Source organism: Wasmannia auropunctata, unplaced genomic scaffold (genome assembly GCF_000956235.1).
Source record: "Wasmannia auropunctata unplaced genomic scaffold, wasmannia.A_1.0 LD335996.1, whole genome shotgun sequence".
Classification (NCBI taxonomy): domain Eukaryota; kingdom Metazoa; phylum Arthropoda; class Insecta; order Hymenoptera; family Formicidae; genus Wasmannia; species Wasmannia auropunctata.
In genome coordinates, this window is record NW_012026894.1 from 3153902 (window position 1) to 3178941 (window position 25040).

Here is a 25040-nt window from a genome sequence, read left to right on the forward strand (position 1 = left end):
AAATCGCCGCGTCAATGAAAGAACGGCTCACCTCGCTCAAATCGATGACTTCGCCGGTGACTTCATCAATGACATCGCTGTAGCACTTGCCCACCACAGAATACTTGTTGAAAGTCATTATGTTCTGCGTCAACGTCCCGGTTTTGTCGGAGAATATATATTCTATTTGGCCCAGCTCCTCGTTTAACGTAGTAGTCCTTGCTTTCGTGTGCATTTTCGTGGGCGCGTAGTACATCTCCTCGTTCCAATTTATCAAAAATGACTGAACGAATCGAATAACTTCGACACTCACATACAAACTGATTGGCACCACCGTGTTCAATACGATAGAGTACGAAAAGAACACGAGTAGGGCAATCACTGTGGCACCGGTAATGGGCTCGCTCGGCACTAACGAGTCCCACGGTACGCTTGGAAATAACGGCCCACAAGGCTCTCCCAAATACCACAGCCGACCATGCAGAACAGACATAAGGAAAGTAAAAAAAACACTATCCCAATGATGAGAAGATTCAGCAGTCTATCTATAGAGGTCCTCTTAAATTTGATCTTCCCTGAGTTTTGCATCAGTTTGGTATCCTTGCCCGCAAAGATCACCATGCCATAGCACCACTGCCTATTCCTAACCACGCAGCCCCGTAAAATAATCTTGTTGTTATCCAATGCGTACCTGCAATTTTATTTGTGAAATATTAGTATGACGTCGGCACCAATAGAGTGGCGTGATAGACAGTAACTAGATAAATTTAATGCGAGCAATGCAAGAACCAGATATCTTTAGGTTCTGCAAGAAACTGCAGCCTTCTGTGTGAATATTCCATTTTATCTGGCTCTCGCTCCGCTCCGCTCCGCTCCGGTTAGAAAAACCTACCTTCTGATACAATATTCAAAAATATTATATTATCTTCTATAATCACTCTTGATTGCTTGTACCATCCTCTCTAATTGTTCATTGGAAATTACACTGTTGTAGTATGCTAGGAGACCAGATTCCTTGACGATATGTGTTCTTGTACAATATTGTGTGCATGCGACAAAGAATCGTATGGTATTGTATGTTCCTGTAGGATCAGCGACTTCCAGCCATAATAACCTGGCATGTTGATCTCAAATAGCTTCTCCTCCATGATTTCTAAGCCCTTGATTTTGTCATGCCAAGTTTGTCTCTTTCTTTTCCACTTGGCTTTCCAGCTTACAAGATCTTGAATGGGTGGGTATATCGGTTCTACCGCAACTTCGGTTTCATTCTTAACTTCGCTGATTGCTGATGTACTGTATCTCTTGTAGTTGCCATATTTGACCACTGTATTAAACAGTAGCCTCTGTCGAATATTAGCGAACATACTTCTAAACAGAGGAAACAATATTTTTTTAAAGCTTTTTGTAATGTTTCCAAGTTTTTAAATACATATAAAATACATCTAAATAATATATCTAAGAGCAACGACACGTACCTTACAGATTATGTTGTCCTCCACTTAAATATCGTAAACTAATTTGTAAACATCGTTTCAATTTAAAAAATATCGACACTACAGAGAAATATATAATCAATGTCTATTAATGTTAGTCGTTATAATGCATTTACATACACGTCAATTCAACCATCACTTTATAGGTTATATTATGTCTTGGAATTGTACGTACACTTTAAGTACAAATTTTGCCTCAGTATTCAAATATCGTTATAATAAAAAAATAATGGTGAAATGTAGCGACAATTAGTAACGATTTCACGAAAATTCTTTTATAGTTTTAGCTTCGAAACACCGTACAACGTAGCCACATCTGTCTTTGAAAAATTACAGTTATGAAACACGAGAGCAGAGAGGTTAGAGACTTAGAGGATCTGAAAGCGGAGTATGCCGGCCTTTCGGCTATAACGCTAAAATGCCCTCGTACACTATCGCCCTCTGAAGAAGTGGATCCAAATTACATAGCAAAATCAAGATTTCTTCACAATTTATGATGCGTGTCCGTACTAAATCCACTTTTTGAGTCTGCTGGAGCTTCATTCTCGAAAAATTACGCATTAAAACAATGACATTAAAAAGTATATTTCCTTACTTTCTATGCGTAATTTTTCGAAAATAAAGCTCCAGCAGACTCGAAAAGTGGATTTAGTACGGACACGCACCATAAATTGTGCAGAAATCTTGATTTTGCTATGTAATTTGGATCCACTTCTTCAGAGGGCGCAATAGTGCACGAGGGCATTTTAGCGTTACAGCCAAAAGGCATGGACACAGGACACAGGTATATTTTCTATGTTCATGCCAAAAGGCCGGCATGTCCGCACTCCGCTCTCGGATTCTCTCAGCACGTAGTGTATGTATGTATGTATGTACAATACGTATACAGATTACGGCCGGAGTGCCCGGAGTACACGTTCCCCCTCCAGACCCACCAGTCCGTCGCGACGAGCGCTGCCCGCTGCCGTTGCTTCGTCGCGCCGCGGTCGTGCGTTCGGTCGGGACTAGGCGAGCGCGGATCGACGAGAGCGGAGCGGAGGCAGAGCCAGCCAAGTCGCGGGACCTGTGGGGTCGGGTGGCCCCCCCCGAGCATTGTCGTGTCGAGGCGAGCAATCGAGACGGCGTATCGAGCGCGCGAGAGCGACGTACGAGACCTTCTGTCGTAACATCATCCGCTTACTCTTGGCTCGGCACGCGCGAGAGTACTCGTCGGCGTTTCGCGACGAGGGGTCCTCTCCTACACACGTCGGTGGTATCGCGTACATACACGCACGTACTACACACGAGTGCGAGTCCCTGGAGGCCGCGCGGAGATGCCGGATGCGCTTTGAACGCGCGTGGTCGTCGTGATCGTCGTCGTCGTCGCCGCAGCCACCAGCCGCAGCCGCCAGCCGCTTCCTGAGGCACGCCGTCCCCGCGCCGCGGGATCGTCGGCCGGGAGATCCCGGGACGCGAATGCGCGCTCCTCCTCGCGGTGCCGTCCTCGCGCGAGGATCGCACGCCGCGTCCTCGTCCACCCGAAAGCGCCGCTATGCTGACGCTGCAGCAGCAACAAACGTGAGTAACCTGTCGCCCGGAACCGAGGCACCTTGCCTCCGACACACGCACACACACCGCTCGCGTGCCACAGTCTCGCACACGGTTTTTTTTTTTTGGAGAACGGCGTTTTTGGAGCGCTCTCGCTTATCCTCTTCTCTCTTTCGCTCTGTCTCGCTCCCTCTCTCTCTCTCTCTCTCTCTCTCTCTTTCTCTCTATCTTTGTCTCTGTCTCTTTCTCTCCCTTTTTTTTCTGGAACGAAATATCGCTTAGTTAGCGGCCGCTCCACTTTTTGTCCGCCTTTGCATTATCGCCGACACGCGTGTGTCTTAAATTTTACAGCATTGTCCGCTTTCGCGTTGCGCTTGAAATTTATACTCGTACAGAGCGACGACGACGGTTGGGAGAATACGGTGCGATATTTTTGTCCGTCGGGCGATCAGCTGTTGCTGTTGTCGAATATTGATTCGCGTTCGCCGCGCGCGAGGCCTGTGAATTAATCATTGAGCTTCGCGGTATGTCGGAGATGCGGATTCCACTTCGAGTTGTTCGAGGGGGGAAAATTAGCCGTTAGCTCTTCGAACGATTTGAAGCGACCATACGCACGCCGCATATGTCTGAAAAATATGCGTCGAAAGCGGGGAAGCCTGCTGCGGCCGCCGCCGCCGCCGCCGCTGCTGCTGCAAAAACCGAAAAAAGAAGGAAAAAATATTGGCACGACACGTAACGCGCTCTCCGGCGAAGCCGTACGTAAATTTATTTGGCGAATTTTTATCTCCGCTTTACTACACGGAAACCGGACGGCGCGCGGCTTTGAAGTGGTAGTGCATATTTATCAAGCGCAAACTGCTATCAATTGCTTTTAATTGAACGGTGTATTTAATGTAACGTCGATAACATAAATGCTGTATCGATCATCGCGATTTAATTTCGACGCTTATAACGTCTGTGCAAACGTTAATACTTTTCACGCGTGACGGGAAACTTGCATAAATTACGAGCGATGCGGTGGTATACACCAGCTCGAGAGAAAGCACGGAACGCGCCGGTTGTTTCGAGCGTTATTTTCGAGAACGAATTTCAATACAGTATAACTACGTTATCGTAATTTAATTTAATGCGATGTACGGTTTTTTTTTTTTACTTTACAACGCCGTATACCGCGACTCGTAAAGTCTACATCTGAAATCTCAGAGATTTTAATCCCCGAGCGCCTCCGCGGCTCTCCAGCCGGGATATCTCTACAAGTCGCGCGGAATCCGGCTCTCGTATTACGTCCCGACGTATTATTGCAGCCCTTCGATACGGTTTTTTGCCAGCGACGTCTCGAATGGCCATCGTATCTGCGTCTACGGGGCGATAATTGGAATGCCATCGTCTATCAGTCGCGCGCGCGATAAGAATGCGCTTTGCAGATCGGCTTCGTGACGCGCCAACGGACCTTTCGACGATATCCCGGGATGTGTGTACGCGCGGATTCATTGGCGCAAACGTCATCCGTCCTCGGCGCCCCGCCGTGTGTATATATGCGTGTGCCGCTCGAATATTCATACCACTCCGGTAGACTCGAGTTAATTGAACTATTAGACGCCCGTATTCTCGCGTCTCTCGCCCGCCGCCGTCGTCGCCACCCGGTGTCTCGCGACGCGTCGCCGCGCCGGTTGGTCGGGTCGCTCGCTGCTGAAGAGATCGGTCGGTTTCTCGATAAATAAAGCTCACACGCGGATGTCCGCATTCGCGCGCGCGACACGCTCTACTCGGCCTATCGATTTTCGCGCTTTACACCACAGGTCGTAAACATCCTGCAGTTAAGTCGCAAGCTAGCGAATTCTATGTGCCTCTCTCTGAATATACCGAGAGAGGTGCGAGGGCCGGGACCTCGGACCTTTTCTCTCCGTCGTCGAAACCGACCGAAGACGCCGAGAAACGAATAAAAGGTTGGCTGAACGAGAAATATTGTTATATGCTGATGTTTTTTTGTTATCAAAAATACTTTTTTTTTCGCGAAACTTCAAAGGCGATAGAACGGCTAAGCCGAGACCTTCACATTTCCATCACCGAGCCATCATCGGTCCGCCCACAGCATCGTAATTGATCCGTAAGCGGCGAACTCGCTTTAAAAAATCTCGAGTTTCACTTTAATCAATAGTGTCGCGTGTTGTGTGCACGCCGCTATGTAAGTTCCTTCCGATTACTATATCGCGCGCACTCGGCGGCTCCCGCTTTTTGATATGAATATCATGACGGAGTACGTTTACCTTAGATTGGCTGTATTGCTATATATTTCAACATGACCTACGTCGAGCCCTGATAAAAACTCTTTTTCTTTCGGCGAAACTTCCGTTCACTCTTTATCTCGACGATAATTTATCACAGATTTAAACAAACACGACAAGCATTTTGCCATCTTAATTCCATTCGCTCTTCGTCGCTTCCTCTAACATTAATTATTATGATTAATTTTTAATATTTTAATATTTTACATTAAAAAAAAAATTACAATCTGAAATCACTCGAAATGTGCTCGGAATGTGACGGGAAATTTCGAAAGGACCTTTCGACCGTTAATTTCGGAAGATTAAGCTATCATCTCTATCTAATCCCTTTTTAACGATTATGAACCTTTAATAGATCCGCCCCGAGCGTCATTTCAATATTTTCAGCATTGAATTTAATTAGCCAATTAGTCTCTAATTAAGATTCAAGCGGAATTTTGTGCTTGCTGTTGACAATCGCAAACAATTTAAAATGAATTATACATGAAGTAACATCGAATAAAGTGTTCCGTCGCGATTTCAGAGGCGCAGAATTTTGTTTCATTTGCAGCAATATCTTGATACTGGTATTAAAATAACTGGTATTAAATAGATTAATTTTCTTTCCAAATCAAGCTCCAGTAATTTCGAGCACAATAAGAGCGTAAATTTTTATTCTGGCCAAGAACGAGTTTTTTTGCTTGCAACATAAAATACTGCAATAACTTACCGCATTTAATTATTCTTGGAGAGATTGATACATGGCTTTCTTAATATTATTTATTTTGCAAGGCAAAGACTGCGTGTTGCTCCTTTGAGTCATTCAGTCTTTCAAACACCGTCTTTAGACAATGAGCGACAATAATCCTTTATTGGAATTACTCCGATTATTCTACCGTTCAAATGGTCTTAAAGAAACGTTATTAACAAAAAAAAAAAGAAAAAACCGTATCTTTGACTGACGTTCGTGGAGATGAGCTTTCACATTACGTATCCATCGCAAGAAATTAACTAATCTAGTGCGCGCTTCGTGCTAAAGATGACTTCACCCTTTAGCGGGAGAAAAAGGACCTTGGCATTAGCCTCTAATCGGGCGCGAAACGCGCTCGCCGTGCATTATCCTGGCGTCTTGCCTCATCACGTACGCGCCCTGCCGCCGCGCCGCCGCGCCGCACGCGGACAGACAAGTCACGTGTGACTGTGAGAACCCGTGTGTGCGGAAAACCGCTAGGTTTTAAAACAACGAGAGAGGCGCATTTCCCACTTACGCGCGTTCGCGCGTATATACGTGCCGATTACGGTACGCCCATCATTATTACGCTTTATGCATTTGCGATCCGTTAAAAGTGGCTAACGTTAACGCGGCGGCCGAGCTCGAGCCTTTTTTTTTTTTCGCGGCGGGTTTTTACACGGCGGGGCACGGGACCGGAAGCGCGCGCCGCCGATGGTCACATGAGATTTCGCGAGAACGACCGACTTTTTGCGCCAACGCTTTTGCGCTCCCCCTAATTGCGGGACGTTCGCAATATCGGCCGCTGCGCGCCCGCGGCATCACGGTTCAAGAGTAACGATTTCCCTCCGATTTCCACAGGTTTTTCCTGGTCCTTCTCGCCCAACAGTTTATACTTCAACCTTGCGCAATCTCTCGACCGGCGATCCGTCTTGGTACGTCCAGCAAACCGCGTTTGCAGACCGTGGGGGGGGGGGGGGGAGCGGGAGCGGTTAAAATGTAAATTTATTCCGTCAGTTCTGCTCTTTTAATTCATCATGATACACTTCCGTTCGTTATTTCGCGTTATTTCAGCGGTACGGTTAAAACAAAAGTTAAAACCAAGTTCGTCCATAAGTTCTTTTTTAAATCTTCTCTAAAGCTAACTTCTTCCTATTGGAAAGATTGTTACGAAGTTAAGATTACAGAAAAAAATGGATTTTTTTTTTCTGTTGTAGAGATAATATTAATCTTAGCGTTCGCGTTAGAGCCAAGGTAACCGGAGCGGTGTTTTACCATTGGAAACGCGGAAAAGGCATCGAGCGGCAAAGCGGTAGATTGTAAACTTCGAGCTTGACCGTTAGCCTACGTACGCTACGTTGTATCGACGTTCGCAACATATATATATATATATATATGTGTACAACATTTGAAAAACGCTTAATACCGATCCGGAACTACAAGGGGGAAGAGGGGGGGGGAAGAGTCAGCTGGCCTTTCCAGCGATATGCTTCGCTAACGCCGTTGCACGCGTGTAAATTGTACCGCAGATGCTGCCTCGTATCCGCGTATTACGCCCACTTAAAAAATAATCTAAACCTCCATCGCGAGGCATTCGCCGCCGTTCAGCGTTTCGCGCTGCCGATTTGCCATTTCCGCGTTTATATACGGCGCCGTGCGGTGTGCCATTTCGTCGAGTATCGAGTGTCGAGTGTCGGGAACCTTCCACCTCCCCCCCACGCCCCTGCGAAATCCGTGGTCGTCGAATTTCGTCAACCTGTTGTCGTTTAATTTGTCGTCTCCGGTGGCAAATTCGTCGGCAACCGTGAGGTCGATATACGATTTTACGCTGCGATCGCGTCGCCGCGCCGCGCCGCGTCGGGTGACAAGGCCGTGACATTTTCCGTACCGGTTTTCCACGGCGACGGCCTTTTGTAAGCCACGCGAGCGTTTCAAAACACGGGAGATACGGCTGGTTGTGTTCCCCGGTACACTTTGTGATAATACTTTGAGGGCTCTGCGCGGAGAGGCGGAGGCAGAGCGGCGTCGAAACGCTCGCGCGGTGACGGAAAAAGCGACGCCGACGATGACGACGCCGAGTGACCTGCGATAATTGAGAAACGAGATCGCGCGGGATATTATCCCAGAAGCGTGCGACGATAGGAAGCGATGCGTTCCGGCCGATGCGAGGAGTTAGCCTGAAACTCCTTTCGCGATTACACCTGTATCGCCTAACAAGGCTGCGTTCGGAAACCGCATTTTTATCCTTGTTCAAGTCTATATAGCTTCAAATTTAACCTTAGTTAAGTCGCCACTGCTCCTATTTATAATAATAAATAGTTATTTTTAATTGAAACAATGGAGTTAAATAATTTAAAACAGTTCAAATTTAATCCAAATTTGGGTTAAATTCTATTGTTTTATTTAAAAATAATTATATTAAATAGGAGCAATGGCGACTTAAGTAGGATTAAATTTGACACTATAGATTTTAACAGCGAATATTCGGTAAACAAGAAGGATAATATGATACACGAGGGCACTCGGGTGACGTTTCCGAACGCTCCAACTCAGTAAGGCAGAAGAGAGATTCGCGAAGCGCAACTATAATATACATATTTACAGAAGTCACGCTTATAGATACAAATTTATCGTTTGAATTTGCCGTTCATTCAGGCTGAAATGAATCTGTCACTAATGTCTGCGAGAGACGCGCATCACGAGTTGGCGAGTTCTAAACGATCTTATTACTCCTTGTTTTCGACCGCGTATCTAGGCTTCGACACCGCTCGCTTGCTCGCTTGCTCGCTCGCTCCTATAGAGCGGCTTCGCCTATTGTTTCCTCGGGGGAAACACTCGCGTGAGCTTGAATTCAATGTCAAAAGCGGAGATGGAAATAGCGCGCTGTCGAGTGGCCAGAGAAAGTGGTGTGTATCGATCCGCTGTATCGCCGCGGAATTGTGTACATATACAAACAGAAACAAAATCCCTCTTTCTCTCTCTCTCTCTCTCTCTCTCCTGGTCTAACACTCACTCCGAATAAACATGCGAGAGACGGGAAATGGAATAACTGTCCGCAATATTAGAAGTAATGGCGAAAGTCAATGGCAGCGAGACCGCGTCGCGCGTTCCGCGGGTGTCAGCGGATTTATTTTTATTTTTGCAAATAAGCACAATGCCTCGCACACGCGTGACAATTGAATTGATCCGATGTGAAGAAATTAGTCGCCTAATAAATGCGGCGTTTGCTTTGCGGGCTTCGCTTTCAAGATTCGCACGGCGTTCGCTCGCGATTTTCTTACAATTAGATGACAAGATGAATACTCTGACGTAATTTTTCTGATATGCGTAAATTGAATGGAACCCCCTCGTTGATGATGCCATTAGAAAAAGATAACGAGTGCAGAGTGACGCAAGGGTTCTGGGTGCGCTTTTACGTAACAAGATGCAGGACATGCATGCTCCGTGCGACACGTGTCGTAAAACTGGACTATAAAAACATAAGGTTACACTGACGTCATTATATGCGACGTGACGTATAAAAGATATCTTTAACCTTCCGTTTACGTGGCTGGTGAAGGTTAGCGGGGCGCGCTTCAAAGGCCGCTCGGGGTGTGAATACACCCCTTCGTAGCGACGATTAATTAAACGACGGTTGATTAAGCTTTTCGCGCGCGATAACATTTTTTAATCTCTACAGTCACTACGGTGACGCAGACCGCGTGTTTTCGATGAAGCTCTCGCGACGGCCGTCAATCGACCGTGTGATACCATTCTTAAAAATTTCCACGCGCTCGTTAAAGGAGTATTTTCTGTAAAGGGGTATACTTTTACGCGTTGGACGATTTTTCTCCTTCTGGACTTACACCCGTATCATGCTAGCGGTTGGTGATATTGCGTATGCGTTCGCTTCTCTGGACCAATCAGGACGGAGCTTGTTGGCCATCAGCTGTTGGCATTATATCCCCGTTTCGCTAATGCGCCCGGTTCCACGCTTCTCATTTCAAATCTCATTGATTTCGACGCTCATCGCGAGGTACATGTGGGTACATGCAACCGGAAAGGTATAATTGTGCCAGCGGCGATCGAACGCGATTGGAACTGCGTAAGCTGGCGAAGTTGCTGGTACACGGTCGGCCGGCCGGCCGCGGCCTGCTCGATATTGGCCCAGACAGAACCGGAAATCTGTGACAGAAAGACCGATACATTTTACGTCATATGGATTTTCCTGAAGCGTGAAGGTCATTACGAACATCCACGTGCACCCCGATGGCATTCTATTCAGTCGCGTTGCGCGGCGCACGCGTTGCGCGTTTATTTCCAGAACCGCCTTTTCTCATTCAATAAACTGATTGACGATAAGTCTCGCTATACATGTGAGACGTTCTATTCAAACGTCATTGTCGTCGAGAGAGAGAGAGAGAGAGAGGGGAGGGGGGGGGAGGCAGAGAGTAGGCCAAAGAAAGAAAAATATCTTTCCACCGACGATCATTCTCAATTCCCTTTGTCGCGCTAACGACTGTCGATGTGACGGAAAGTCCCGGTGAAATCCCGGAAGAAAATGTTTTCTTCGGAAAATAGAGCGCTACACGTCGTCTCGCGCAGTCTCTCTCTTCTCTCGGAGCGTGTAATTCGTATAATCCGTTTTGCGGAACACGACGAAATAACAAACAATTACTGGCATTTAGCCGCCCGCACGCGGTGCTCGCGGCGTACACGGCGAACCATTGGTTGCCCGCAGAAATTACGCGGAACTAGACGATGGACGCATATCCTGCCCCGGCTGTCGGATATGCTAGGCTAGCGTTTTATTACGCGTGGCAAATAATCACGAAAGTTCCAGTTCGCGGAAACAGCGGCGCAATTCATTTTACGAAAGACTTCGCGCGGGTGGCTCGCGAAAGATCCAGCGCGCGTTTTAAAATATCGTTAACGCTTTACGTGTAATTACGTATATTTAAAATAAATATGGTGCAATAATTATTTTGTCACGTCTCGTTGCAACAATATAATCGGTTATTTTTACGCTAAAAGCGCAAGTATGCGACGCAAGAGGCGTGCGATCTTAATGAAAAAAAAAAAAAAAAACGAAAAAAATATATTGCAATATGTATTTTATAAAAGAATTATAGGACACACATAAGTTGGAGTAGAAATTCAATGGCGATACGTGAATTTCGTTTAGCAGTAATTTACGTTCGGCATTCTCTCTCATTGAAAGAGAAAAATATCCTCCCTCCTCTACCCCCCACTGCGTGAGCCTTAGAAGAATAGCGGAGCCGTATGTGGAGCAAGGCTACGTGCTAGGGCAAAAATATTTTAAATGTAACGTATCTGTGTGTGCGTGCACCGCAGTCGCACTCTCGACCCCGTCGTATTCTGCCGCGCTCAATAGGACCTGTCAATAGGCGAGTTTAGGTGAGAACGCGGACAACCGCGGTGAGGGCGGCGGTGGCGGCGAATTGATTCCGCCGGAGAATCCGGGAATCCTTTTGCGCTCCGTTCAAGGATAAAGCTGACGTTTCAATCGCCTTGTCCTGGATTTGGGCGGGCATCTCCCGGCACCTCCGACGACGATGAGTTTCGCCCCCTCCGTGAGTGACGAAACTTACTCGGGCCGATATTTGGACCCTTTTCTCTCTGTGTCTCTCTTTTTTTTCGCCCTGGTCTCCCTTACTGTCTCCCTCGGCCTAAGACCACCGATCGTGCGCTGCGCAATTGGCTAATTAAGTCACCCTCACGCTCGTGCGTCGTCAGTGTCCTGATGATAATTTAGCTACGCCCCCCCCCCTTCCCTTTTGGCTCACAACACAATGTAGGTCAATTGCTGCGCGCGTACCATAAACTGTTGACCAGGCGGATTCATTCGACACATCCGTCGATGGTTTACGACCATCGGGACACTGCTGGGGCTTGACGTTTTTGCGGCTACTACTACGCTCTTAACGCGTCCGTCGGCATTCGCATCACACACAGGGGGAGGGAGGGATGTGTTCCCCTCGGACCTACAAAGCCGCCTTTCATCTACGGCGTCTCTGATTTATCTCCAGTCGATTTTTCTGGAGGGACCGGACACTTTTTGAGCTTTGAAGGTGAAAGACTTCTCCAAAGGACTCTAAGTTTCAGAGATATGGTCGCTAACGTCTTAACGGACCGTTAAAATCGCATTTCAAGCGGATTTGAACAGATTTGTAATTCTGATCTGGCGAAAAATTGATGCAAATTGCTTATGGAAGATCCGTAAGTGAAACGCGGCTCGCTAAATATATAGGCAGGGCATGTAATCGGTGAGGTTTACGTTTTTCTCGAAACGGTAAATACGGTAATTGCGGAAGACGAGGGCGGTCATCCTCCTCCGCACATCTTAACCCTTCATAGGACGTATGTGGGGTAATAACTGCTCATCTCTATTATTGTAAACTAGGTCCACATATATAACTTCAGCGTACAAATATAAAGTTTTTACTCCAGTATTGCGATTTATAAAGATATAATTTTATCTCGATGTGTACATGCATTTTTGCATAATCATGCAGCGAATTTAATACATCGAAGCTATCGAGAGAACTTGTATAAAGAGAACTTTCGATTTGCAGACTAACATGTAAACTGTTGCTGATGATAAAGATAGATTTAAACGTTTGACTCCACGCGCTCTGTGTGTTCCATTCTCATAAAAAATAATTAAAAATTAATTATTGTAAGATATCGCGTGCGTGCTTTGTTCTTTTCTCTGAGGACGAAATTAGAGAGTTGAAACTCGCACGCTGTGTCAGCGAAATAATCGGTTGTTATAATAGATATTTTCTACAATCGTTTGCCTGCTAAGTCTTCTTTTTAACGGACCTGAGCGACCGTTGCTTAGCAAGGACTCGTATAGGCAGCTTCCGTTTGCCGGGCGGTCTAGCTGGACTATCCAAACAACCGACGTCGGCGCGGCGAAGGTGAGAGGGTTGCGAGTGGCTGCTGCGCGTAGGCGGTACCCGTGCGTGTGATAACGTGCGTATGCGTGAGGTCTACGAGGAATGCTCCTCTTCCCACCACGGTCGATGGGACCATCGCGTGAACATTTGGAGGAGGAAACTCAGCAGCTGGAAAACGTAGAATCTCCCACTGCGGGATAGAAAGAAAGAGAGAGAGAGAAAGAGAGAGAAAGATGTTGGGCTAGAAAGATAACTTTTATCTTCTTTCCACACACACACACACACACACACGCTGCACACACAACGCGCACGTGCGTGGGATCCCGCCTTTCGAAGTTCCGTCACGTCCGTCACGTTCGCTCGCAATAACGTGATCATCGGTGTGTTGCTGCGATCTCGTCCAATTCGACACGTTGTACACAAACACCGATGCAATTTTTCCCCGCGACAATACGATTGATTTGGAGTCTCGCTCGTGCGTCCAGACGATTAGGACCCGATACAGCCTTTCGACGCGCTCGAGACCGTTGTAGCTGGCGTAGGTAGACAATTTTCACTGCCGGAGCTCGACCGGAGCTCTCCGCGGAGCTCTGTCGTTCGTCGAACCTTCGAAGTTTCATTCCCTTGGGTGCATGGGAACAGAACTAAATAGTTACGAACGACATGAGACTCGACGCGATGACTAACGCCGAGGACGGGATGCTTCTCGGCGTAAAAAGAGCATATATACTCCCGTATGGAGTTCACAGTTTTCATCGATGACATTTCGCTAGACGCATATATGCGCCTCCTATGACATTCAAAGGATTAACAGCTGAAAAACAGGTGTAAACTTCGTCGAGTCGTATTTTTTCTTTTTTAATCCGCCGATTCAACGGGAAATGACGATCGGCGCGAATCGCTGTGACGACGGCCGGGTATAGGCTGTCGGTGTCGGCTTACCCGCGCGCGTGTGCCAGGCGTGCGTCCGTGCGAATACTTACACGTTCGTCGCGATCGGCGATGCGTGTCCTGGCGGCGAGGCGGTGTGTCCAACGCCAGGTTGGGACATCTCACGCTTATACGCGCACGCTTTCGCGTATATACGCGCGCCGCGCCGCGCACGGACGGATACCGTTCGTTGAGCGCATCGTCGTCGTCGTCGGCGCGGCGACAAGAACACGTAGGCACACACTTCGCCGCGATATTATCGGCCGCCTTTTATGTGCCACACGTGCGCGCACGGACACGCCGGAGTCCCGGCCGCCGCGCGCCGCCGCGTTCCTCTCCCGCAGAAGAGAAGGACTCGGCCGGGGCCGAAGCTTTTTGCTCGGTCAAGTCGAACGATTTCGCTGTTTCAACAGCGGCAGGTATACCGTTCGCCAGCCTCGAGCTCGCCATATCGGACCGCGTGGGACGTCACAAATTTCGCGGCGGCATATCAATACCTTCGTCGCTCGATGTCGAGACAGCCGAAACTACCGCTAGATCAGCGAAAATTTTCGCTTCGAAAAATACCTTGTAAACTCTCGATAAAACTTCGTAATTGGTCTTTCGTAAAACTTCGTAGAAACTATCCTATCTCCATTGCGTTTAAACTTGATAAGTTACATCTAATTAATAAAAGTTATGGAATCAGTAAGCCAGACGACGTCATTCGAACGATTAGACTCGTCGGACAATGATTCTTTTCATGGTGCAAATTACCTAAATCAGCTTACGATTGAAATTTATTGAGCTGTCGCCTTCTCGAACTCTCGCATGGCGTTCGATGTATATAAATAGATTATCTGTAAAGAGATCTTAACTGTGGATATGCTTTCATTACACACTAATAGGTGAAATTCTATATTAGAGACTCCTACTTTTAAATACGAAGAGAAAAAGGGAAATAAAAATGATTCGCTGTCCACTTTGCATACGTACTTGTTTTTCTTATATTTCAATCGCGCACAAAATAAAATGATTATTTATTTTTAAATAACTAGTAATTTTAATATTATATTTCTTAATAATGTTAATTTTTTTCTTAAACTCGATTCTGTTCAGAAAAGTGGCAGGAGTCCCGGAGACTTTACATCCATAGTTAAGAGTTAACCCGGTGTTGCTAAGGGGGGAGAAGGACACAACAAACCCTATAGATACTATAAACACTGCAGTGTTATTTTAACAGCTGTTCTGTCTATCGTAATAAAAAAAGAGTAAAATTATTTTTGACAATTTTATCAACGTATAATTCAGATACAAGGATCAAACTTAATTTAAAGCATTCTAACAATTTCATGTTATTGCATTTCATGCTTTTATGCTCTTAGATTAGCCGGAGTTTAATAACCCCTCCCCCCCCCCACCATAACGATCGTGCTATGTATATTTTTATTTTAGTAACGCCAGGCCAAAAAAACTCCCCCCTTTCATGCGACTAATTTAGGCGGCATTGTTACAAGATACACACGGGTGTGCGGGCTGTCGTAAACGAGTGACGCGCCCTTTCGTCGCGATCTAAATTGGAATGGCTATTGATAGGGGGAGGGAGGGGGGAGGACCCCGCGGGTTGAGAGAAGTACAGGTGCTCCTCCGATGTCGCGCGCGCGTTTTATCCTTTTGTGAGGCAAACGGGTAGCCCGTGCATTACAGAGTCGGCGTTATGGTAATGAAAGGCATCTGGCCGCGATAGCATTCAATGCAATCAGCCCGATAAATATTAAACTGAGCGCGTGAACTGGCACTTTCCCACTCGGCGCTCCACACACCAGCCAGCGTTCTGCTCTGCACGCTTAATTCTATACACGGTGCACGAAATTTCTTATAATACCTCCCGCGGAACAATGGTCTTTATATTAAATACTATCAAATCGCGCTGCGACGAATTTACTAATAAATTAATTCGTTAACTTCTTAATTAAATGTACATACGTTTCTCTGAAATAAAGAGATCTATTTCGTGATGATGAGGCTAATCTCCTATCGTTGCGCTATATCTCGTGGAGAACAACGAGCGCGTTGATTAAATCTATTTCTTTATGACAGTATCTTCAATTCGACTTACGATACATTTTTTATTTCGATCTCTTTCAGGGAGCAGACAATAGCACGAAAATGGGGTTGAGGCGACGGCGTAACAAACTGAGCGGGACGTCCACCACGAGGCAATCAGCTTAGATCCAACGTAAAGAAGATGACGACCGCCATGGCCCGGCTGCCCTGCAAGCAATCGTCGTCCTCGCCCTCGCAGCAGACGCGAGTGAGCAATTTCGGTAGCAGCCGGAACCCGTACTGGGACATGCAGCAGGTCAGGCATCCCGCGCCGTCGTACGTCAGAAGTCATCATCGACACACCGATTATACAGGTGAGAGCGCCGTGCGCGAACGCATTGCGAATCGCATCGCGAATCGATGCGTCAGGGCGCCCCTATATTGACGTGCATTCACTCGGAAGAAGAAAATGAAGTAGAGAAAAAGAAATTTCTACACGCGTTTTTCGAATCGCTTCGCGTAAGCCCCCGCCAGATGCAAGACAAATTTCCATCATGCGTGCCGGCGAATGTTCCGTACTTATATTAGCGAATCGGCCGGCAAAAGCGTGTAGAAGCGGAAGTACTGTCGGTTTTGAGTCATTGCACACAGCTGCGTGCGAATTAACCCGAGGCCGAATTTTATACTCGGCGAAGAAACTCATTGTCGCCGTTTCCGTTCCAGTTTTAACATTTTATTTCATCATCGACGTCACGCTTTTCTAAATATGCCGCAGTAGCGAAGTTATGCAGTCGTGCAGATTTACGATTGCGCGATGAGAAATTATCCGGCGTTCCATTTTTCGGCTCTCTACGACAATTCGGATTATCTTCGTCATTAACGTCCCATTGTGCGCGATCGTGTCACGTCCGATTAAGGACGGACGCCGATAGTCCGATAGCCTCGTTTCGACAATTTATAGGCGGACGCAGTGCACGCGATTCGATCCAACAAATTCAATGTTGCGATAACACGTTCGCCAATACACTCCGCGATAGTGGACTGTGATTTTCTCAAGTATCGAACATAAATTTCATCTAATCGCGACGTATTCTTTTTAACACGAAAAAGAAATGTCTGACGTAGGTATATTAGCCGAAGTTTCAAATCTATATAAAAATATTTGAGGAGAGAAATTCAAGGCCCGGTTCCACAAATATAAGATTAACTTTAATGTCGGTTTAACTTAATGTTTATCTCTTTCAAATTCTTAGATTAGAAAAAGATAAAGCGAACTTCCGACTTCGGGCCTAAAGAAGAAAAAAGGAATTTCGGAAATTCGTTTACGTTATCGCTCGTGTCGTATTAAATGTAAACTTTGAAAAAAGAAGGACAAAAGGATAAATTGTGTCACATATAATTACAAGCTAAGTTATAATTATAAGTAATTAAGTATTATTATAAGTTTTGCAATTATAAGTAATTATGAGTAACAATACAGGCTAACTCAAAAGTAATTTGAATTTCATTGAATTGATATAATTGAGCTTAATAAAGAGATAGTTGTGTAAAACATGATCGAGGACGCATACGAAGCGATAGAAAGTCCATCGGTTTTTTATATTCTCCTCGGCGGATTTCGCCATATGCTGCGATACGTGGCCTTGACGTTGTATGCCTCTGTCGTACCGACTCCTTTTTTCCCCTTTTTTTATCGCCGGTATGTGTCCCACAGCCATTATCGCGGTCGGTGGCTGCCTCTCCGAGGGAGAGAAGCGCCGGGTTTTATCTGGCTGACGTTCTCTCCACGGGGACATGTGCGTGTCGAACTATACGGCGGGCACATGTCGTCAATCAGCGGCGTCGACGCGAAAATAGAAGAACGCCAGCAGATGCTGCCGTTTCGTCGGCTCGCTCTCGTCGTTAACACTTGCCCTCGGCACACAATACGAAGACGTTACTTGCCCGAGCTAGATATCCGTACAATACATGTACACGCCGCGCGCGATGACGCGATCATCGTCGCGATGATGCCATAGGAACGGACGCGTCACGCCGAACAGATCGGTCCCTGACGATAAAACGAAAGTATCTCACCTCTCGATAGCGTGCGAGAAACTATTGATAACGAGGAGATATACACGCGCGTCGTTGAAATCGACATAAACTGGCTTTAACGTCGAGCCCCTCATTCTCTCTCTCTCTCTCTCTCTCTCTCTCTCTCTCTCTCTCTCTCTCTCTCTCTCTCTCTCTCCGCGCGGAATATGCGTTCCTCTTCCTACATATCGGGAATATCCGGTTTGCGGATGTACGCGCGAAACGAGATTATCGCCAAATTGCCAATTAGTATAAGTAAGATTATATACGAAAGCCGCTCTAATTGGTGGCGGGACTCTATTTCGCATGCAACAGCCATTCGTACGTTTCGCATTAGCATTTCATCACGTTTCTTAATAAACGCCCCGCGCGCGCGCGCGGATTGAATATTAAACAGCCTCGCGATCGCCAATTATTCGAAATACAATGAAATACTTTCGTATATAGCCATCGAACTTATTCGGATTGTGGTTTTTTGTGCGTGTGTCCCGGAAGTTCCGCGCTATATTTTCTCTTTTACAATAAATATATATGTGCATAAACAAAGGATAACGAGTTTCGATATATAAACGATGGGATTCCCATAAAATATAGCCATTATACTTGTTAATAAAAAATCAGCTTCGAAGCCGATGCGATGCACGCGCGCGTATTTATATGAAATGCGACACTTCCGGGACATTCGATATAAAGCCTGACCGTAAATATCGGAGATCAAAGGTCCTGTTGGGAGCTAATATTCTAAAGAGGTGCCGGCTTCCATAAATTCAGCGGCTACGTGGCGACCCGCTGTTGTCGCACGTGGTTCAACCAGATAGACCGGGTAGTCAGGCCCGAAAGCGCGGTGTGTTTCCTTCCAGGAAGCGCGGATTATTTACGCCGGTGGTCTCTCACCGTCTCTTCTCTTTTTTTTTTTTTACGCCACGTGCGTGCCGTGCAGGAAAGCGGAAGAGCGCCGTGGAGTTGCTGCAGGAGACGAAAGCCTTCTACGTGAAGAGCGAGACCGTGCTGGATCGGAAGCAGGAGCTGAAGAACAGTGGCCACTTGCAGGTCTCGCAGCTGAGCGCGCCCGGCGCACCGCCTCCGAGATTGCTGCGGAAATGCCCCGGCAACTCGTCCGGCTGCCCCATGCAGCCGACCTCGCCGTCGCAATTGCAACCGACTCCCTTGACGCCGCCCTGCTGTTGGGTTTCGTGTCACGAACAGGACAGACGTAAGTCACTGGAGAGATATCTCGCGAGTCCAAAGTGACGCGAGGTGATCCCGGGATATTTCGGGATCATCCGATCAAAAAGATTTGCGAAATTCATACTGTTGAGGAAAGCTCTAGAATCTTTGGAGTCGTCTTTGACGCAGCTTCAAATATTTTATCATTTTTTAATATATTTTATTATTAATTATATTTTTTTATATTTAATTACTAATTACGCATTTTTACGTATTTTTGTTATGTTAAATTAACGCGAAGTTTAAGCGTCTGTTTTGCAGCAGACGAGAATCTACACTTTCGTTGCTGTTTTGCAGTAGACGGGATTCTGAGTCCTCAACAAACACTGCCACCCGCGCTGCCACCGAAGAGTCCACGTTTGGTTCCAGTTCCCCAAAGACGGGCGATTTCGGGGCCCCCGAGCGGTACCGGGGGCGAGCTGCAAACAAAGCTGCGTCGGCTGCTGAACACCGACAGCAAGGAGAACATGTTCTTTCCCGACAGCCCGCCGCAGAGCACGGCGCAGAGCAACGGGGTGCCGACGCGGGAGGAGAAATTCCGATACTCGCCCGGAAGTCTCTCGCCCGGCTGTCGGGATGAGGATCGTATCCTGGTGAGGAGGAAATATCGCGACATATCGATCTTCCCGCGTCCCGCGCTATAATGCCGCCACTCATCACTTCACATACCCGTGCGCTATTTTAAACTCTGCGATGCATCTCGTTCACACACATCATGTACACACACATACACTTTTTTTTTGTCAAGGAAACTTATATACGCGTTCATCAATGAACACTGTGTTGGCTGTATCGTTAATTACGGTGCGTTACTTCTTTCGCAGCATTGCGCGCCGCAAGACGTACGCTTCAAGTTCGGCAGAAGCAACTCGCACTCGCACACTTCCGGTAGGTCCGGTCGGAAGTCGAACAGCTCCCCGTCGGTGGAAAACACGATATGCCACAAGTCGCTGCCGGATCTCCACACGAGCACGCGCCGCCGGGCGTCGCTCTCGCCGCGCGCGTCCACGAAAATATCCGCGAAGCCGACTGCCCATCATCAAGCTACGAACACGGGCAATTGCCCGGAATATGAAACTAGTTCAGATTATTCGGACCACAGCTTTAAGCGTGACGCCGTTTGCTATCGCAGGTAGGTGATTTTTCTCTGAGCCATGAGTTTGATAACGATACAAACTGCCGAGAGTGTAGTTTGCATCCAGCTCTACAGCGATTTTTTCAGCTGATTCTAAATAAAGTGAATATAATTAATTAGCGAATTTTTTTTTGTCTGCGACTTTCAGTTCTCGCCATATCAGGCGATCTTTGGGATCTGGTGGCGGCGATGCGAGCAGCGTGTTATCCTCGGGCGGGCGAACGCAGAAGTCGTCGGGGTCCAGCAAGTTGAGCCATGGCGCGACAGCCAGAGACTCCGGCGGCTCCTCCGGACACTGTACTCATCGCAGCGAGCCGGCGCCCAGGATACAGGTATATTGACAGTTCGATGGGATGTATATATATATATATCCCGAGACGCAAGGCTGTTTGACCTTAATCATGGTCGATCTCTCGCAGGATTGCTGGGCTCACATACGCAGAGACAGCGGTGCGTCCACGCAACACTCTACCGAGAAAGACCGATCGAGGAAAGGCAGTTACATTGGTGGGACACCGCCGTCCGTTGTGAGACACTACAGCCCGGAGTCTGAGAGTAGCAATAGTCAAACGGACTACAGCCCGACCTGTAATTCAAGGTATTGAGATCCTTCCTTTCCTTCCGCTTTCAATCATCTGAGATGCTTGTAAGCGAAAATTTAGAACGCCCATCGTCTACCCGAGGAAAATTGACGAACGACATAACAACGCTTGTTATAATTTTGATCGTGACTTTAGGTTCTCCGACGGTTGGAAGGAAGGTCGCGGTCGACCGATCCTACGATCGAAATCGGACATCAGCGATCGATATTGGCGCCAGGATAACGGCCGTTCCAGCAAGGTATCCTCCCGTCCGCCGCGATCGATGACTCAGCTCGAGAACTTCTTCGACCGTTTAGGACTCGACTCGGATAACTATCAGCGTATAACGGAACCCGACTCCAAGACGTCGTCGCCCGTGTTCTTCGACAGCGTCAGCTCCGTGGACTCGGCGTTGGGTCTCTACTCCTGGGTCGGCACCAATCAGACGAATCCGGGTAGCCAGTGGCAGAACAACTGCAGCATCGGCATGGGTAACGACGAGTGTAACCAAAGGGTAAACGATCCGCCGAGTATCGTCGAGCGAAACGCACGTATTATCAAATGGCTTTGCCAGTGCCGCAAAGTGCAAATAGGATACAGTTAAACAACGAGTTTCTCAGTGCGTGAGTAAATCCCTCATTTCCAAATGACAGTACGTTCAAATCAACGATGTGGCAGCGTTTACCATTTCTGCAAACGGTATATCAGACACTCCGCAGAAATTTCCGAATTCATATGTTTCTCGTAAATGTGAAATTAATTGTCGCCTTTCCTCTTCCTTTTTACAACTTGCATAACATTAAATCGTTTAAGGATTTTTATTAATCATGTATTAGCTGTTCGGCGTATAAGCGATTAAATATCGCGTTTTAATTTATTACGATAATAATCTAGACAAATCTGTGCCATTTCATAATCACTCGTTACGGTTCTATACGGTGTGCCTTTCATTGTCATTACGCATTCAGGGTAAAGAGAAAAGTCTTTGAAACACGTATTTGCGTGTGATGTTGCGTTAATTTGTACAATTAAATTTGTATAGACAAGTTTGATGTCTAATATTTTTGAGGGCACACACATTAAAATTTGCTTATATATTTAATATTACTCTCGGACAAATTTGTTATTATATATTTTAATATCATTAATTTTGTAATAAGTCTACGATATGTTGCGCGAATATTTTTCCTATTTAGCAAAGCAATACTAGATAATTACACGAGCAAAGTCGTGCATAAGGAACGTGGAATTTATTACATTTTGATGTAAAGTTGTATAAATTTAGCGATTCGTGTTTCTCATTTTCAATCTTGAGAATGATTAGTTGATTTGTAGAGAGAAAGTACTCAGACGAAAGAAGATATTTACCTCGACTTTATGAAAACTTATAGATCTAATTTCATAAAAAAAAGATTAAAAAATGTTGCCTTTACTCTTGTTGGTTTCTAAAAACCATCGTACATTTAAAATGAATATAAGCGTTCAATTGATGTTAATATTCGACGAAATTTAGAAGGTGATCGATAAGTTACAAATAGCTTGGTGTTAAACGATAGACGAAAATATGATTCCAATTTTTGTAGTTCAGTAGGAATTGATGTGATTTATATCAATACTGTATAAAGTGAAAAACAAACGCTCATTTATCATCATTCTATTTTAATAATAATCTACAAACGTTTACACTAGCTTCACTGGACTAGCCTTTACGCTCATCAATTTTTGTTTCGTCATCATACAACGTAAATCATACAACGTAATTCATAACTAAACAAATATAGTGAACATATATTTTCGAAATTTTCTTGAAACTGATCTGATGATACGCTATATTTACAAAGACTGCGTGAACTCTACAAATGACATTAGCTTAATGTGTACATGGATCTTAATGCGCCTTGAATTTTCATTTTTTCGCCAGTTGTAGCAGAGATTTATTATCGTACTTACAAGGAAATATGTAATGCAGAAACTCGATATCGATAATACAGGATAATTAATTCGATAATTTGTTTATGATGTAATCAATGTTTCATAATTTGTACTACAAGAATCGTATATTTTACATTTTAATAATGAATTGATCGTACGGCAATTGTACTTACAGTTTCTTGGTTATTTAATTTTCAATATTTTTATATTTGATGTTTAATGCAGTCAACATGTCGCAATGCACGTTTCGTAAAGTATAGCATCTCTCCTCCCGCGCGCCATTCTTTTGATCAAAATATAACATATTAACGGAGAGTTGATTACAGTTAACTCCTCGTTTTCATGAAGTTCCGTATTGCAACTTCTTCAAATGATGTACTCCTGCTCTCCCATTACTGATATTTACTACATGAACGAGAAAGAAAGTGAAAGGCAGAGCAGTCATTCAAGTGGCACATTTGCATATGTGCTATCAGGATAAGAAAGTGGCAGGCTGAGGGGAAACCTTGCATTCAGGTGAACGTTTGATCCTGATTATTTCGTAAAACGAAAGACTAATCGTATAATATGTATTACGAATAAGAATTCTGCATTATGTATTTCTTAGTTTTTCATGAAAGAACCACTTCTATTTTAGATGTGTAACAAACATGATCTTCATCCGCATAATTCCTGTAGAATTTAATTATTGGCTTTTTCCTCCGTCTGTTTAAGTTCTCCCTATTCTATGGCAATCAAATGGTAGTGTAAGAGATTTTGGATGTTCACGACACTTATGTGATTCATATATTCTTGTAACACGCGATTTTTGTGTAATACAAAATGCAATTATTCTCGAACTTATCTAATTTCTGATGGTATAGATGTTTTAAATGTGTAATCGACAGTTTCGCGTAACTAAAATATGATACAGCATTTAAAAGTAGAGAGAGAAGTTGATATCACACTATCTATATATAATGAAATCTTGTATTCTTTTCGAGCAGACAGTTGAAAGAATTCCTGTATACGGAGTGTCTCAGATATTCTACGCCGGACTGCAATTGTTAGAGGCCAAATTAAAAATCTAAGTAGATTTGCTTCGCGGTCGATGCCAATTTTACAGTTGTAAATGACCAAAAAAATTGTAGAATTTTGGCGATTAAGTTTCAGATTTTCTATTCAGGTCTTAGTCGCCAAAATAGTTGAATGTTAAAGATTAAGAAATTGCGCGAAGAAAATTTGCACTGAGTTAACTTCAAAGTTGCCAAAGAATCTAGAGTCGACAGCAAATTTGCCGTGTCCGAGGCACTCTGTATAAGGTATGAGATATATATTGGCGTAATAGTAGTGATAAACTAGCATTTGCTATACTTACGATCTTCGACGAAGATATATAAAAAGAATTTATAAAGTTTATAATCGCTGCTGTAGTAGTCAATTGTAAAGCGTTATAGCATAAAATTAGACATGTATAACTAAAAGATATGCTTGTAATATATGTATGTATATATACGTATATAATATATATTATATATAATATAATATATATACATATATTACGTTTCCTAAATTTTTTCGAAGTCATACGATATTATTTTTCATGATAGAAAAGATACTTAGACGTAGCGTCATGCTGTGCATTTGTATACACTCCAGAATTAACGTTGCGAAAAGCTGGAAATATTGGAATTGAATTCACACGACACGTAGGGTGACATTGTGAGAGGATCAAGTTAGATTAATTAGAATTAGTTTCTGTAACAACTTGCATAATAAGTTCCACGATATACCTGCTTCGTAAGTCGTTATCATTTTAAATTTTACGCAGGATATTTAAGAACAATAAAGTTATATGTACAGCTAAATTCCGCTTCGCGCGTCAGCGCGTAATCTAGCATTATAATATACTAAGTGATTAAATATTTATACAATTAATCCGTAATGCCGCGTATTAAGTAATCGATTGAAACAGAAAAAAAAAGGAATTATACAGTTCTCTTTGTATATTTTTCCAATGTTTACGGCTACGCGTGTTTTATATAAAGATTAGTCATCTTCTTACTTTGTAATGATTCCTAGATAGTGTTCTGCTTTGTTATTTACAGAAATATATTTTACGAGTTGTTGCAATTTCTCACAATGCTGATTTCCAATATCAATATGAAGAATCTCGAAAAATAAGAATATCAAAACAAGTATACTTTATACATACATATATATTAGAGGCATGGAGAAAATGAGATAATAATGAATTGAA

General features: G+C 44.9%; 1 protein-coding gene and 1 long non-coding RNA gene across 2 annotated transcripts; one reads left to right on the forward strand and one right to left on the reverse strand.

Moving 5' to 3' along the window:
- Positions 1–1054: 1054 nt before the first annotated feature.
- On the reverse strand, positions 1055–1825 carry LOC105453723. Its single transcript, XR_974910.1, has 2 exons — positions 1455–1825; positions 1055–1347 (listed from the first exon to the last, which is right to left on the reverse strand). It is a non-coding gene; the product is annotated as an uncharacterized LOC105453723 (long non-coding RNA).
- Positions 1826–2942: 1117 nt separating this feature from the next.
- Positions 2943–23640, forward strand: LOC105453724. Its single transcript, XM_011695906.1, has 8 exons — positions 2943–3029; positions 15953–16224; positions 18867–19139; positions 19451–19746; positions 19978–20285; positions 20437–20620; positions 20708–20886; positions 21026–23640. The coding sequence occupies exons 2-8, from the start codon at positions 16053–16055 to the stop codon at positions 21471–21473; spliced, it is 1860 nt and encodes a 619-aa protein (XP_011694208.1). The 5' UTR covers positions 2943–3029; positions 15953–16052; the 3' UTR covers positions 21474–23640.
- Positions 23641–25040: the final 1400 nt, after the last annotated feature.

What these genes read in the sequence shown, in the direction of transcription:
- LOC105453724 (XM_011695906.1), top strand. Translation starts at nt 16,053, where the DNA reads ATGACGACCGCCATGGCCCGGCTGCCCTGCAAGCAATCGTCGTCCTCG. An exon ending in GTGTCACGAACAGGACAGAC is followed by an intron (nt 19,140 to 19,450) that starts GTAAGTCACTGG and finishes GCTGTTTTGCAG; the next exon opens with TAGACGGGATTCTGAGTCCT. An exon ending in AGCCCGACCTGTAATTCAAG is followed by an intron (nt 20,887 to 21,025) that starts GTATTGAGATCC and finishes TCGTGACTTTAG; the next exon opens with GTTCTCCGACGGTTGGAAGG.